Source organism: Oncorhynchus nerka, unplaced genomic scaffold (genome assembly GCF_034236695.1).
Source record: "Oncorhynchus nerka isolate Pitt River unplaced genomic scaffold, Oner_Uvic_2.0 unplaced_scaffold_511___fragment_3, whole genome shotgun sequence".
Classification (NCBI taxonomy): Eukaryota; Metazoa; Chordata; class Actinopteri; order Salmoniformes; family Salmonidae; genus Oncorhynchus; species Oncorhynchus nerka.
Genome location: NW_027040288.1, coordinates 162,501 through 179,124, shown reverse-complemented (window position 1 = coordinate 179,124; position 16,624 = coordinate 162,501). Strand labels below are relative to the sequence as shown.

Below are 16,624 nucleotides of genomic sequence, written 5' to 3'. Positions count from 1 at the left end.
AAAGGATGTGTGTAGTGGTGCAGAGAAAGGAGGTATGTAGTGGTGCAGAGAAAGGAGGTATGTAGTGGTGCAGAGAAAGGAGGTGTGTAGTGGTGCAGAGAAAGGAGGTGTGTAGTGGTGCAGAGAAAGGAGGTGTGTAGTGGTGCAGAGAAAGGAGGTATGTAGTGGTGCAGAGAAAGGAGGTGTGGAGTGGTGCAGAGAAAGGAGGTGTGTAGTGGTGCAGAGAAAGGAGGTGTGTAGTGGTGTAGTGGTGCAGAGAAAGGAGGTATGTAGTGGTGTAGTGGTGCAGAGAAAGGAGGTGTGTAGTGGTGTAGTGGTGCAGAGAAAGGAGGTGTGTAGTGGTGTAGTGGTGCAGAGAAAGGAGGTGTGTAGTGGTGTAGTGGTGCAGAGAAAGGAGGTGTGTAGTGGTGTAGTGGTGCAGAGAAAGAAGGTGTGTAGTGGTGTAGTGGTGCAGAGAAAGGAGGTGTGTAGTGGTGTAGTGGTGCAGAGAAAGGAGGTGTGGAGTGGTGCAGAGAAAGGAGGCGTGGAGTGGTGCAGAGAAAGGAGGTATGTAGTGGTGCAGAGAAAGGAGGTATGTAGTGGTGCAGAGAAAGGAGGTATGTAGTGGTGCAGAGAAAGGAGGTATGTAGTGGTGCAGAGAAAGGAGGTATGGAGTGGTGCAGAGAAAGGAGGTATGGAGTGGTGCAGAGAAAGGAGGTGTGTTTAGTATTCTTCTTGGTCTCCCTGTGGCGGCGCCTCCACCTTGTCGTACTCTGGCGCCATGAAGCCATCCTAAAACACACACGCACACAGAGGTCAGACAGAGGTCAGGGGCTGGCTGGGGGTGTGTAAGTGTGTGTGTGCATGTAAAAAGTTGTGTGAATGGTGTGTGTGTGTAATTATTAATTTTATTCACCTTTAGTGATCAGGTAAGTTGTCTGAGAAGGTATTCTCTTTCTCAACCTCGCCCTGGGGAAGATTTACAGGGGAGAGGTGGAGAGGAGGGGGGAGAGGTACAGAAGAGAGGAGAGGGGGAGTTACAGGGGAGAGGAGAGGAGGGGGGAGAGTTACAGGGGAGAGGTAGAGAGGGGGAGAGTTGTAACCTAGCTGGTAACCTAGCTGGTAACCAGGTAACCTAGCTGGTAACCTGGTAAACTAGCTGGTAACCAGGTAACCTAGCTGGTAACCTGGTAACCTAGCTGGTATCCTAGCTGGTAACCTAGCTGGTAACCTAGCTGGTAACCTAGCTGGTAACCTAGCTGGTAACCTAGCTGGTAACCTGGTAACCTAGCTGGTAACCTAGCTGGTAACCTAGCTGGTAACCTGGTAGCCTAGCTGGTATCCTAGCTGGTAACCTAGCTGGTAACCTGGTAGCCTAGCTGGTAACCTAGCTGGTAACCTAGCTGGTAACCTAGCTGGTAACCTGGTAGCCTAGCTGGTAACCTAGCTGGTAACCTAGCTTCATACACTTATCGGGGAACTTGAGTGTTTTATAACTTGAGTCTATGGGCGAGTTATAATTCATGGAAAGCCGTTTAGACGACATTGATGGTGAGGAACCTTCTAACGTCAAGTTGTAAAACACTGAACTTCACAACACTCATAAAAAGCAAACAAAAACAATTGTTAGTATGACTATTAAACAGTTTGTTAATATTTTATTAGCTTGATTAATTCTACCTCCTATTTTGAACATGACTTTTAGAGGCTTCTAGTTGATGGAGCAGCAGCTGCTCCTGTAGGACTGTGTGTAATCACAGCCCTCTACTGTGTGTAATCACAGCCCTCTACTGTGTGTAATCACAGCCCTCTACTGTGTGTAATCACAGCCCTCTACTGTGTGTAATCACAGCCCTCTACTGTGGATGGCAATATACAACGCATTCAGAAGGTATTCAGACCCCTTCACTTTTTTCACATTTTGTTACGTTACAGTCTTCTTCTAAAATACATTAAATACATGTTTTTTTCTCATCAATCTACACACAATACCCCATAATGATAATTTTTGCAAATGTATTAAAAATAAGAAACAGAAATACCTTATTTACATAGGTATTCAGACACTTTGCAATGAAACTCGAAATTGAGCTCAGGTGCATCCTGTTTCCGTTGATCATCCTTGAGATGTTTCTACAACTTGATTGGAGTCCACCTGATATAAATTAAATTGATTGGATATACCACCTGATATAAATCAACTTGATTGGACATCTGGGCTCCCGAGAGGCGCAGCGGTCTAAGGCACTGTATCTCAATGCTAGAGGTGTCACTACAAACCCTGGTTTGATTCCAGGCTGTATTACAACCAGCCGTGATTGGGAGTCCCATAGGGCAGAACACAATTGGCCCAACATTGTCCGGGTTTGGCCAGGTTAGGCAGTCATTATAAATAAGAATTTGTACTTAACTGACTTGCCTAGTTAATTTAAGGTTAAATAAAAAAAAAAAACATTTTTTGGGAAGGGAACACAACTGTCTATATAAGGTCCAACAGTTGTCAGAGAAAAAAACCAAGCCATGAGGTCGAAGGAATTGTCCGTAGAGCTCCGAGACAGGATTGTGTTGAGGCACAGATCTGGGGAAGGGTACCAAAACATGAAGGTCCCCAAGAACACAGTGGCCTCCATAATTCTTAAATAGAAGAAGTTTGGAACCACCGAGACTCTTCCTAGAGCTGACCGCCAGGCCAAACTGAGCAATTGGGGGAGAAGGTCCTTGGTCAGGGAGGTGGCCAAGAACCCGATGGTCACTCCGACAGAGCTCCAGAGTTCCTCTGTGGAGATGGGAGAACCTTCCAGACGGATAACCATCTCTGCAGCACTCCACCAATCAGGCCTTTATGGTAGAGTGGCCAAAAAGAAGCCACTCCTCAGTAAAAGGCACATGACAGTTTGCCAAAAGGCACCTAAAGGACTCTCAGAACATGAGAAACAAGTTTCTCTGGAATGATGAAACCAAGATTGAACTCTTTGGCCTAAATGACAAGCGTCACATCTGGAGGAAACCTGGCACTATCCCTACGGTGAAGCATGGTGGTGGCAGCATCATGCTGTGGGGATGTTTTTCAGCGGCAGGGACTGGGAGACTAGTCAGGATCAAGGGAAAGATGAATGGAGCAAAGTAGAGATCCTTGATGAAAACCTGCTCCAGAGTGCTCAGGACCTCAGACTGGGGCAAAGGTTCACCTTCCAACAAGACAACGACACAAAGCACACAGCCAAGACAATGCAGGAGTGGATTCGGGACTCTGAATGTCCTTCAATGACCAAGCCAGAGCCCGGACTTGAACCCGATTTAACATCTCTAGAGATATCTGAAAGTAGCTGTGCAGCGATACTCATCTAACCTGACAGAGCTTGAGAAATCTGCAGAGAAGAATGGGAGGAACTCCCCAAATACAGGTGTGCCAAGCTTGTAGCGTCATACCCATGAAGACTCTAGGCTGTAATCGCTGCCAAAGGTGCTTCAACAAAGTACTGAGTAAAAGGTATGAATACTAATGTAAATGTGATATTTCAGTTTTACATTTTTTATAAGTTGCCAAAATGTCTAAACACCTGTTTATGCTTTGTCATTATGGGGTATTGTGATGTCATTATGGGGTATTGTGATGTCATTATAGGGTATTGTGATGTCATTATAGGGTATTGTGATGTCATTATAGGGTATTGTGATGTCATTATAGGGTATTGTGATGTCATTATGGGGTATTGTGATGTCATTATGGGGTATTGTGTGTAGATCGATGAGGGGAAGAAAAAAAATCCTATACATTTTAGAATAAGGCTGTGATGTAACAAAATGGTGAAAAAAGTCAAGGTACTTTTTCTGAATACTTTCCGAATGCCATGCTGTATATAGTGTGTGTTTCAACATACACAAGTACAGTACCAGTCAAAAGTTCCACCTCATTCCAGGGTTTATCTTCATTTTTTACTATTTTCTACATTGTTGAATAAAAATGGTCACGCAGCTGTCATCAAATCAAAGGGTGGAAACTAAATATATTTAGATTTGTTTAACACTTATTTGGTTACGACATGATTCCATAGGTGTAGAAAATGGTAACAAATTAAGAAAAACCCTTTATTCAGTGTGTATGTGTGTGTGTCTGTTTTATCCTGTGTGTGTGTGTTTTATTCAGTGTGTGTGTGTGTGTGTTTTATTCAGTGTGTGTGTGTGTGTTTTATTCAGTGTGTGTGTCTGTTTTATCCTGTGTGTATGTGTGTGTTTTATTCAGTGTGTGTGTGTGTGTTTTATTCAGTGTGTGTGTATGTTTTATTCAGTGTGTGTGTTTTATTCAGTGTGTGTGTGTGTGTTTTATTCAGTGTGTGTGCGTCTGTTTTATCCAGTGTGTGTGTGTGTGTGTTATTCAGTGTGTGTGTGTGTGTGTGTGTTTTATTCAGTGTGTGTGTGTGTTTTATCCAGTGTGTGTTTTATCCAGTGTGTGTTTTATTCAGTGTGTGTGTGTTTTATTCAGTGTGTGTGTGTTTTATTCAGTGTGTGTGTGTGTTTTATTCAGTGTGTGTGTATGTTTTATTCAGTGTGTGTGTTTTATTCAGTGTGTGTGTGTGTGTGTTTTATTCAGTGTGTGTGTGTTTTATCCTGTGTGTGTGTGTGTGTTTTATTCAGTGTGTGTGTGTGTTTTATTCAGTGTGTGTGTGTGTGTTTTATTCAGTGTGTGTGCGTCTGTTTTATCCAGTGTGTGTGTGTGTGTGTTATTCAGTGTGTGTGTGTGTGTGTTTTATTCAGTGTGTGTGTGTGTGTGTTTTATTCAGTGTGTGTGTGTGTTTTATCCAGTGTGTGTGCGTCTGTTTTATCCAGTGTGTGTGTTTTATTCAGTGTGTGTGTTTTATTCAGTGTGTGTGTGTGTGTGTTATTCAGTGTGTGTGTGTGTGTGTGTTTTATTCAGTGTGTGTGTGTGTGTTTTATTCAGTGTGTGTGTGTGTTTTATCCAGTGTGTGTGTTTTATTCAGTGTGTGTGTGTGTGTTTTATTCAGTGTGTGTGCGTCTGTTTTATCCAGTGTGTGTGTGTGTGTGTTATTCAGTGTGTGTGTGTGTGTGTGTTTTATTCAGTGTGTGTGTGTGTGTGTGTGTTTTATTCAGTGTGTGTGTGTGTTTTATCCAGTGTGTGTGTGTGTTTTATCCAGTGTGTGTGTTTTATTCAGTGTGTGTGTGTGTTTTATTCAGTGTGTGTGTTTTATTCAGTGTGTGTGTGTGTTTTATCCAGTGTGTGTGTGTGTTTTATCCAGTGTGTGTGTTTTATTCAGTGTGTGTGTGTGTTTTATCCAGTGTGTGTGTTTTATCCAGTGTGTGTGTTTTATTCAGTGTGTGTGTGTGTTTTATCCAGTGTGTGTGTTTTATCCAGTGTGTGTGTTTTATTCAGTGTGTGTGTGTGTTTTATCCAGTGTGTGTGTTTTATTCAGTGTGTGTGTTTTATTCAGTGTGTGTGTTTTATCCAGTGTGTGTGTTTTATCCAGTGTGTGTGTTTTATTCAGTGTGTGTGTTTTATCCAGTGTGTGTGTTTTATTCAGTGTGTGTGTTTTATTCAGTGTGTGTGTTTTATTCAGTGTGTGTGTGTGTGTGTTTTATCCAGTGTGTGTGTTTTATCCAGTGTGTGTGTGTGTGTGTTTTATCCAGTGTGTGTGTGTGTGTTTTATCCAGTGTGTGTGTGTGTGTTTTATCCAGTGTGTGTGTGTGTTTTATTCAGTGTGTGTATGTGTGTTTTATTCAGTGTGTGTATGTGTGTTTTATTCAGTGTGTGTGTGTTTTATTCAGTGTGTGTGTGTTTTATCCAGTGTGTGTGTGTTTTATCCAGTGTGTGTGTGTGTGTGTGTGTCTGTTTTATCCAGTGTGTGTGTGTGTGTTTTATTCAGTGTGTGTGTGTCTGTTTTATCCAGTGTGTGTGTGTGTGTGTGTGTGTGTTTTATCCAGTGTGTGTGTTTTATCCAGTGTGTGTGTGTGTGTGTCTGTTTTATCCAGTGTGTGTGTGTGTGTTTTATTCAGTGTGTGTGTGTGTTTTATTCAGTGTGTGTGTGTGTTTTATTCAGTGTGTGTGTGTGTTTTATTCAGTGTGTGTGTCTGTTTTATCCAGTGTGTGTGTGTCTGTTTTATCCAGTGTGTGTGTGTGTGTTTTATTCAGTGTGTGTGTGTGTGTGTGTGTTTTATCCAGTGTGTGTGTGTGTGTGTGTGTCTGTTTTATCCAGTGTGTGTGTGTGTGTGTTTTATTCAGTGTGTGTGTGTCTGTTTTATCCAGTGTGTGTGTGTGTGTTTTATTCAGTGTGTGTGTGTGTGTGTGTGTTTTATCCAGTGTGTGTGTGTGTGTGTTTTATCCAGTGTGTGTGTGTGTGTGTGTTTTATTCAGTGTGTGTGTGTGTCTGTTTTATTCAGTGTGTGTGTGTGTGTGTTTTATTCAGTGTGTGTGTGTGTCTGTTTTATTCAGTGTGTGTGTGTCTGTTTTATTCAGTGTGTGTGTGTGTGTGTTTTATCCAGTGTGTGTGTGTGTGTGTGTGTCTGTTTTATCCAGTGTGTGTGTGTGTCTGTTTTATTCAGTGGGTGTGTGTCTGTTTTATTCAGTGTGTGTGTGTGTGTGTTTTATTCAGTGTGTGTATGTGTCTGTTTTATTCAGTGTGTGTGTGTCTGTTTTATTCAGTGTGTGTGTGTGTGTGTTTTATTCAGTGTGTGTCTTTTATCCAGTGTGTGTGTGTCTTATTCAGTGTGTGTGTGTGTGTGTTTTATCCAGTGTGTGTGTGTTTTATCCAGTGTGTGTGTGTGTGTTTTATTTAGTGTGTGTGTGTGTGTGTTTTATTCAGTGTGTGTGTCCTACCTCAGTAGCGTACAGTATATCCATGATCTTGGAGAGTGTTGGGCTGGCGTTGGTCTCATTCTCCTGACAGATCAACTCGATGTCTCTCAGCTTACTGAAGTAGAAATCTCTCTCTTTCTCCAGACCATCCACCGTCAGCTTCAGATCCAACATCTACACACACACACACACACACACACACACACACACACACACACACACACGAAGAGGTAGAGAGAGAGAAGGGGGAGGCAGAGGTAAGAGCACCTCCTCCCAGCTGCCCACTGCTCTGAGGCTAGGAAACACTGTCACCACCGATAAATCCACTATAATTGAGAATTTCAAAAATATTTTTCAACGGCTGGCCATGCTTTCCACCTGGCTACCCCAACCCCGGTCAACTGCCTGGCACCCCCCACAGCAACCCCAAGCCTCTCCCAGTTCTCCTTCACCCAAATCCAGATAGCTGATGTTCTGAAAGAACTGCAAAATCTGGACCCTTTCTTTCTAAAACTATAATTAAACTAAAATGATCTCCCGAAAATGTTGCAACCTATTTCTATTTCTGTTCAACCTCTCTTTTGTATCGTCTGAGATCCCCAATAATCGGAAAGCTTCTCCGCTATGCAATCTAGTTTCAGAGCTGGTCATGAGTGCACCTCAGCCACGCTCAAGGTCCTAAACGATATCATAACCACCATCGATAAAAGACAGTACTGTGCAGCCGTCTTCATTGACCTGACCAAGGCTGACCAAGGCTTTCGACTCTGTCAATCACCACATCCTCATCGGCAGACTCAACAGCCTTGGTTTCTCAAATGATTGCCTCGCCTGGTTCACCAACTACTTCTCAGCCACAGGGTTCAATTCTTGGGCCAACTCTCTTCTCTGTATACATCAATGATGTCGCTCTTGCTCCTGGTGAGTCTCTGATCCACCTCTACGCAGACGACACCATTCTTTATACTTCTGGCCCTTCTTTGGCACTGTGTTAACTAACCTCCAGACGAGCTTCAATGCCATACAACTCTCCTTCCGTGGCCTCCAACTGCTCTTAAATACAAGTCAAACTAAATGCATGCTCTTCAACCGATCACTGCCTGCACCTGCCCACCCGTCCAACATCACTACTCTGGACGGTTCTGACTTAGAATATGTGGAAAACTATAAATACCTAGGTGTCTGCTTAGACTGTAAACTCTCCTTCCAGACTCACATTAAGCATCTCCAATCCAAAATTTAATCGAGAATCGGCTTCCTATTTCACAACAAAGCATCCTTCACTCATGCTGCCAAACATACCCTCGTAAAACTGACCATCCTACCCATCCTCGACTTCGGCGATGTCATTTACGAAATAGTCTCCAACTCTACTCAGCAAATTGGATGCAGTCTATCACAGTGCCATCCGTTTTGTCACCAAAGCCCCATATACTACCCACCACTACGACCTGTATGCTCTCGTTGGCTGGCCCTCGGTTCATACTCGTCGCCAAACCCACTGTCTCTAGGTCATCTATAAGTCTTTGCTAGGTAAAGTACCCGCCTTATCTCAGCTCACTGGTCACCATAGCAGCATCCACTCGTAGCACGCACTCCAGCAGGTATATCTCACTGGTCACCCCCAAAGCCAATTCACCCTTTGGCCGCCTTTCCTTCCAGTTCTCTGCTAACAATGACTGGAACGAATTGAAAAATAATCACTGAAACGTGAGACTCATATCTCCCTCACTAGCTTTAAGCACCAGCTGTCAGAGCAGCTCACAGACCACTGCTCCTGTGCATAGCCCATCTACCTACCTCATCCCCAAACTGTATTTATTTATCTCCTTTGCACCCCAGTATCTGCATCTGTACATAGCCCATCTGTAAATAGCCCATCCAATCTTCCTCATCCCCATACTGTATTTATTTATCCTCCAAGATGGCGTAGCAGTCGGACGTGTGTTTTGTCTTGTCCCGTCCTGTATAGTGTAAATATAGTTTTTCCTCGTTTTTTTCTCTGTATATATTTCGTACATATTTTAATTTCACTTTCCAACTACAGGCTGAATATAGTCTCCTGCAACCCGCATCACCCAATGTGGTACGGATCTGCTTTTTCTATACTTTAGAATCGGAACCCTCATCAGAAGCTAGCCGCTAACTAGCTACTAGCTAGCCACTGCTAGCGGTCTTCAACGCTAACTAGGACACCAGCGACATCTACCCAAAGCATATCAGACTGCTTTTTCTCTACCACATCTCCGGATTCCTACCGCAAGCTCTGAACCTTTATACCGGATCATCGTAAATAGCTAGCTGCAATCCGAGTGGCTACTCCTGGCTAACGTCTCTGTCCCAGAGCAAGCACCAGTTAGCCTGGAGCTAGCCTCGAGCTAAGCTCATTTCCCGACTAGCCGAAGAGGTCCAAAAATACCTAATTTGCCAATTGGCCTGGACCCTCTACTGACCCTCTACTGCCGACACGGAGCCCCGCCGATCCATCACGACTGGTCCGCCGACATAATCGTCCGAGGGGGTTTCAACAGGCTTTTCCGCTGCGACATCGCCAAAGATCCATCTGCTGGCCAAGGCCCGCGAGCTTTCTGAATCGCTGTATCTCCAGCTCACCGCATGAAGAGGAATAAACAGACTCACCCCATCGCGACGTCCCCCAAAGGTTAACTCTCTAGCCCTCGCTATCTCCCTGCTTGCTAATTCGGCCTGCTAACGGCTAGCTTGTCAAGCTCCGGTCCGCTAACTGCTACCTTGTCTAGCTCGGGCCTACGAACTGTTAGCTTGTTAGCACAGGCCTGCTAACCGTCTGAACCACCGCGTCCCAATCACTCTCTGACCCCATTTACTTTCTATCTCTTTTTGATTTTTAATTTGTTTATACCTTCCGGAAACCTGCCTCACCCAATGTGATACGGAATCGCTATTACTTTTACTCTTATTTTTATTTTTATGACACACTCAAGAACCTCCAGACGCTAACCAGCTAACTAGCTACAAGCTAGTTAGTCATTGTTAGTTTTAAAAAAAACCTGGATAACACTCGCCAGCCCAGCCCCCCTGCCCATCCACCGCTGCCCCCTGGACACTGATCTCTTGGCTACATAGCTGACGCACGCTGGACTGTCCATTAATCACGGTACTCCTTTCTGCTTGTTTGTCTTACCTGTCGGCCCCGTTGCCTAGTCAACGCCATTTTACCTGCTGTTTGTTGTGCTAGCGGATTAGCCTCGCCTACTGTTTTTAGCTAGCTTTCCAAATTCAACACCTGTGATTACTGTATGCCTCGCTGTATGTCTCTCTCAGATGTCAATATGCCTTGTATACTGTTGTTCAGGTTAGTTATAATTGTTTTAGTTCACAATGGAGCCCCTAGACCCACTCTGCATACCCCTGTTACCTCCTTTGTCCCACCTCCCACACATGCGGTGACCTCACCCATTACAACCAGCATGTCCAGAGATACAACCTGTCTCATCATCACCCAGTGCCTGGGCTTACCTCCGCTGCACCCGCACCCCACCATACCCCTGTCTGCGCATTATGCCCTGAATATATTCTACCATGCCCAGAAACCTGCTCCTCTTATCCTCTGCCCCCAACGCTCTAGGCGACCAGTTTTGATAGCCTTTAGCCGCACCCTCATACTACTCCTTCTCTGTTCCGCGGGTGATGTGGAGGTAAACCCAGGCCCTGCATGTCCCCAGGTACCCTCATTTGTTGACTTCTGTGATCGAAAAAGCCTTGGTTTTATGCATGTCAACATCAGAAGCCTCCTCCCTAAGTTTGTTTTACTCACTGCTTTAGCACACTCTGCTAACCCTGATGTCCTTGCCGTGTCTGAATCCTGGCTCAGGAAGGCCACCAAAAATTCAGAGATTTCCATACCAAACTATAACATCTTCCGTCAAGATAGAACTACCAAAGGGGGCGGAGTTGCAGTCTACTGCAGAGATAGCCTGCAAAGTAATGTCATACTTTCCAGGTCCATACCCAAACAGTTCGAACTACTAATTTTGAAAATTACCCTCTCCAGAAATAAGTCTCTCACTGTTGCCGCCTGCTACCGGCCACCCTCAGCTCCCAGCTGTGCCCTGGACACCATTTGTGAATTGATCGCCCCCATCTAGCTTCAGAGTTTGTTCTGTTAGGTGACCTAAACTGGGATATGCTTAACACCCGGCAGTCCTACAATGTAAGCTAGATGCCCTCAATCTCACTCAAATCATCAAGGAACCCACCAGGTACAACCCTAACTCTGTAAACAAGGGCACCCTCATAGACGTCATCCTGACCAACTGGCCCTCCAAATACACCTCCGCTGTCTTCAACCAGGATCTCAGCGATCACTGCCTCATTGCCTGTATCCGCCACGGAGCCGCAGTCAAACGACCACCCCTCATCACTGTCAAACGCTCCCTAAAACACTTCTGTGAGCAGGCCTTTCTAATCGACCTGGCCCGGGTATCCTGGAAGGACATTGACCTCATCCCGTCAGTTGAGGATGCCTGGTCATTCTTTAAAAGTAACTTCCTCACCATTTTAGATAAGCATGCTCCGTTCAAAAAATGCAGAACCAAGAACAGATACAGCCCTTGGTTCACTCCAGACCTGACTGCCCTCGACTAGCACAAAAACATCCTGTGGCGGACTGCAATAGCATCGAATAGCCCCGTGATATGCAACTGTTCAGGAAGTCGGGAACCAATACACGCAGTCAGTCAGGAAAGCTAAGGCCAGCTTCTTCAGGCAGAAGTTTGCATCCTGTAGCTCCAACTCCAAAAGGTTCTGGGACACTGTGAAGTCCATGGAGAACAAGAGCACCTCCTCCCAGCTGCCCACTGCACTGAGGCTAGGTAACACGGTCTCCACCGATAAATCCACGATTATCGAAAGCTTCAATAAGCACTTCTCAACGGCTGGCCATGCCTTCCGCCTGGCTACTCCAACCTCGGCCAACAGCTCCGCCCCCCGCAGCTCCTCGCCCAAGCCTCTCCAGGTTCTCCTTTACCCAAATCCAGATAGCAGATGTTCTGAAAGAGCTGCAAAACCTAGACCCGTACAAATCAGCTGGGCTTGACAATCTGGACCCTCTATTTCTGAAACTATCTGCCGCCATTGTCGCAACCCCTATTACCAGCCTGTTCAACCTCTCTTTCATATCGTCTGAGATCCCCAAGGATTGAAAGCTGCCGCAGTCATCCCCCTCTTCAAAGGGGGAGACACCCTGGACCCAAACTGCTATAGACCTATATCCATCCTGCCCTGCCTATCTAAGGTCTTCGAAAGCCAAGTCAACAAACAGGTCACTGACCATCTCGAATCCCACTGTACCTTCTCCGCTGTGCAATCTGGTTTCCGAGCCGGTCACGGGTGCACCTCAGCCACGCTCAAGGTACTAAACGATATCATTACCGCCATCGATAAAAGACAGTACTGTGCAGCCGTCTTCATCGACCTCGCCAAGGCTTTCGACTCTGTCAATCACCATATTCTTATCGGCAGACTCAATAGCCTCGGTTTCTCGGATGACTGCCTTGCCTGGTTCACCAATTACTTTGCAGACAGAGTTCAGTGTGTCAAATCGGAGGGCATGCTGTCCGGTCCTCTGGCAGTCTCTATGGGGGTGCCATAGGGTTCAATTCTCGGGCCGACTCTTTTCTCTGTATATATCAATGATGTTGCTCTTGCTGCGGGCGATTCCCTGATCCACCTCTACGCAGACGACACCATTCTATATACTTTCGGCCCGTCATTGGACACTGTGCTATCTAACCTCCAAACGAGCTGCAATGCCATACAGCACTCCTTCCGTGGCCTCCAACTGCTCTTAAAAGCGAGTAAAACCAAATGCATGCTTTTCAACCGATCGCTGCCTGCACCCGCATGCCCGACTAGCATCACCACCCTGGATGGTTCCGACCTTGAATATGTGGACATCTATAAGTACCTAGGTGTCTGGCTAGACTGCAAACTCTCCTTCCAGACTCACATCAAACATCTCCAATCGAAAATCAAATCAAGAGTCGGCTTTCTATTCCGCAACAAAGCCTCCTTCACTCACGCCGCCAAGCTTACCCTAGTAAAACTGACTATCCTACCGATCCTCGATTTCGGCGATGTCATCTACAAAATGGCTTCCAACACTCTACTCAGCAAACTGGATGCAGTCTATCATAGTGCCATCCGTTTTGTCACCAAAGCACCTTATACCACCCACCACTGCGACTTGTATGCTCTAGTCGGCTGGCCCTCGCTACATATTCGTCGCCAGACCCACTGGCTCCAGGTTATCTACAAGTCCATGCTAGGTAAAGCTCCGCCTTATCTCAGTTCACTGGTCACGATGGCAACACCCATTCGTAGCACGCGCTCCAGCAGGTGTATCTCACTGATCATCCCTAAAGCCAACACCTCATTTGGCCGCCTTACGTTCCAGTACTCTGCTGCCTGTGACTGGAACGAACTGCAAAAATCGCTGAAGTTGGAGACTTTTATCTCCCTCACCAACTTCAAACATCAGCTATCCGAGCAGCTAACCGATCGCTGCAGCTGTACATAGTCTATTGGTAAATAGCCCACCCATTTTCACCTACCTCATTCCCATACTGTTTTTATACTGTTTTTTTATTTATTTATTTACTTTTCTGCTCTTTTGCACACCAATATCTCTACCTGTACATGACCATCTGATCATTTATCACCCCAGTGTTAATCTGCAAAATTGTATTATTCGCCTACCTCCTCATGCCTTTTGCACACATTGTATATAGACTGCCCATTTTTTTTTCTACTGTGTTATTGACTTGTTAATTGTTTACTCCATGTGTAACTCTGTGTTGTCTGTTCACACTGCTATGCTTTATCTTGGCCAGGTCGCAGTTGTAAATGAGAACTTGTTCTCAACTAGCCTACCTGGTTAAATAAAGGTGAAATAAAAAAAATCTGACATGGAATTCAACCCCAGTATCTCTACTTGCACAATCATCTTCTGCACCATTCCAGTGTGTAATTGCTCAATTGTAATTACTTCGCCAATATGGCCTATTTATTGCCTTAACTCCCTTATCTTACCTCATTTGCACTCACTGTATATATATTTTTACACTGTATGTTTGTTTATTCCATGTGTAACTCTGTGTTGTTGTCTGTTCACACTGCTATGCTTTATCTTGGCCAGGTCTCAGTTGTAAATGAGAACTTGTTCTCAACTGGCCTACCTGGTTAAATAAAGGTGAAATAAAATAAATATATAATAAAAGAGGAAGCTGAGTGAGTGTGTATGAGTGAGAGTGTGTGTGTGTGTGTGTCTATGAGTAAGAGTGTGTGTGTGTGTAAGAGAGTGTGTGTGTGTGTGTCTATGAGTAAGAGTGTGTATGAGTGAGAGTGTGTGTGTGTGTGTCTATGAGTAAGAGTGAGTGTGTATGAGTGAGAGTGTGTGTGTGTGTGTCTATGAGTAAGAGTGTGTGTGTGTGTAAGAGAGTGTGTGTGTGTGTGTCTATGAGTAAGAGTGTGTATGAGTGAGAGTGTGTGTGTGTGTGTCTATGAGTAAGAGTGTGTGTGTGTAAGAGAGTGTGTGTGTGTGTGTGTCTATGAGTAAGAGTGTGTATGAGTGAGAGTGTGTGTGTGTGTGTCTATGAGTAAGAGTGTGTGTGTGTGTAAGAGAGTGTGTGTGTGTGTGTCTATGAGTAAGAGTGTGTATGAGTGAGAGTGTGTGTGTGTGTGTCTATGAGTAAGAGTGTGTGTGTGTAAGAGAGTGTGTGTGTGTGTGTGTGTCTATGAGTAAGAGTGTGTATGAGTGAGAGTGTGTGTGTGTGTCTATGAGTAAGAGTGTGTGTGTGTAAGAGAGTGTGTGTGTGTGTGTCTATGAGTAAGAGTGTGTATGAGTGAGAGTGTGTGTGTGTGTGTCTATGAGTAAGAGTGTGTGTGTAAGAGAGTGTGTGTGTGTGTGTGTCTATGAGTAAGAGTGTGTGTGTGTAAGAGAGTGTGTGTGTGTCTATGAGTACGAGTGTGTGTGTGTAAGAGAGTGTGTGTGTGTGTGTGTCTATGAGTACGAGTGTGTGTGTGAGAGAGAGAGTGTGGGTGAATGAGTGAGTGAGTGAGTGTGTGAGTGTGTGTGTGTACCTGCTGGTTCAGTTCTAGGATCTCAGCGTCTGATGGTCTGGTTGCTCTAGTGGGCATCGCCCTGCGGATGGAGGCAGAGTTTATCTGCCTGGAGGGGGCTGTCTTGGTCACTGTGGGAGATGTCCTCTGGGGGCCTGGAAACACAGCCAATCAGAACCAAGCCTCTCAGCAGCACCCAATCAACAGCTAGCAACATTACTGCCAGGACATTGAGCAGGAAACCAGATTCATTGACCCTGATTACAATTGGGGGACGTCTGTTACACTGTTAACTCATTAGGTTAGGTGAGACTAGGTCTGTTAACTCATTAGGTTAGAGGAGACTGGGGCTGTTAACTCATTAGGTTAGGGGAGACTGGGGTCACCCTGTTAACTCATTAGGTTAGAGGAGACTGGGGCTGTTAACTCATTAGGCTAGGGGAGACTGGGGTCACCCTGTTAACTCATTAGGTTAGAGGAGACTGGGGCTGTTAACTCATTAGGTTAGAGGAGACTGGGGCTGTTAACTCATTAGGTTAGAGGAGACTGGGGTCACCCTGTTAACTCATTAGGTTAGAGGAGACTGGAGCTGTTAACTCATTAGGTTAGAGGAGACTGGGGCTGTTATCTCATTAGGTTAGAGGAGACTGGGGCTGTTATCTCATTAGGCTAGAGGAGACTGGGGCTGTTAACTCATTAGGTTAGGGGAGACTGGGGCTGTTAACTCATTAGGTTAGAGGAGACTGGGGTCACCCTGTTAACTCATTAGGTTAGAGGAGACTGGGGTCACCCTGTTAACTCATTAGGTTAGAGGAGACTGGGGCTGTTAACTCATTAGGTTAGGGGAGACTGGGGCTGTTAACTCATTAGGTTAGAGGAGACTGGGGTCACCCTGTTAACTCATTAGGTTAGAGGAGACTGGGGTCACCCTGTTAACTCATTAGGTTAGAGGAGACTGGGGTCACCCTGTTAACTCATTAGGTTAGAGGAGACTGGGTTCACCCTGTTAACTCATTAGGTTAGAGGAGACTGGGGCTGTTAACTCATTAGGTTAGAGGAGACTGGGGTCACCCTGTTAACTCATTAGGTTAGAGGAGACTGGGTTCACCCTGTTAACTCATTAGGTTAGAGGAGACTGGGGCTGTTAACTCATTAGGTTAGAGGAGACTGGAGCTGTTAACTCATTAGGTTAGAGGAGACTGGGGCTGTTAACTCATTAGGTTAGGGGAGACTGGGGTCACCCTGTTAACTCATTAGGTTAGAGGAGACTGGGGTCACCCTGTTAACTCATTAGGTTAGGGGAGACTGGGGTCACCCTGTTAACTCATTAGGTTAGAGGAGACTGGGGCTGTTAACTCATTAGGTTAGAGGAGACTGGGGCTGTTATCTCATTAGGTTAGAGGAGACTGGGGCTGTTAACTCATTAGGTTAGAGGAGACTGGGGTCACCCTGTTAACTCATTAGGCTAGGGGAGACTGGGGTCACCCTGTTAACTCATTAGGTTAGAGGAGACTGGGGCTGTTATCTCATTAGGTTAGAGGAGACTGGGGCTGTTATCTCATTAGGTTAGAGGAGACTGGGGCTGTTAACTCATTAGGTTAGAGGAGACTGGGGCTGTTAACTCATTAGGTTAGAGGAGACTGGGGCTGTTAACTCATTAGGTTAGAGGAGACTGGGGCTGTTAACTCATTAGGTTAGAGGAGACTGGGGTCACCCTGTTAACTCATTAGGCTAGGG

At 45.4% G+C, this 16,624-nt stretch overlaps 1 protein-coding gene across 2 annotated transcripts in view; it reads right to left on the bottom strand.

Moving 5' to 3' along the window:
- Positions 1–683: 683 nt before the first annotated feature.
- Positions 684–16,624, bottom strand: part of LOC115118750 (microtubule-associated protein RP/EB family member 3-like) — a 58,117-nt gene continuing 42,176 nt past the window's right edge. For both annotated transcript variants that reach the window (XM_065016354.1, XM_065016355.1), the window contains 4 exons: positions 14,909–15,042; positions 6,809–6,961; positions 896–948; positions 684–771 (listed from right to left, as the gene is read on the bottom strand). In XM_065016354.1, the coding sequence (XP_064872426.1) occupies positions 898–948; positions 6,809–6,961; positions 14,909–15,042 (338 nt within the window). In that variant the 3' untranslated portion in view covers positions 684–771; positions 896–897. The remainder of the gene's footprint in view (positions 772–895; positions 949–6,808; positions 6,962–14,908; positions 15,043–16,624) is intronic.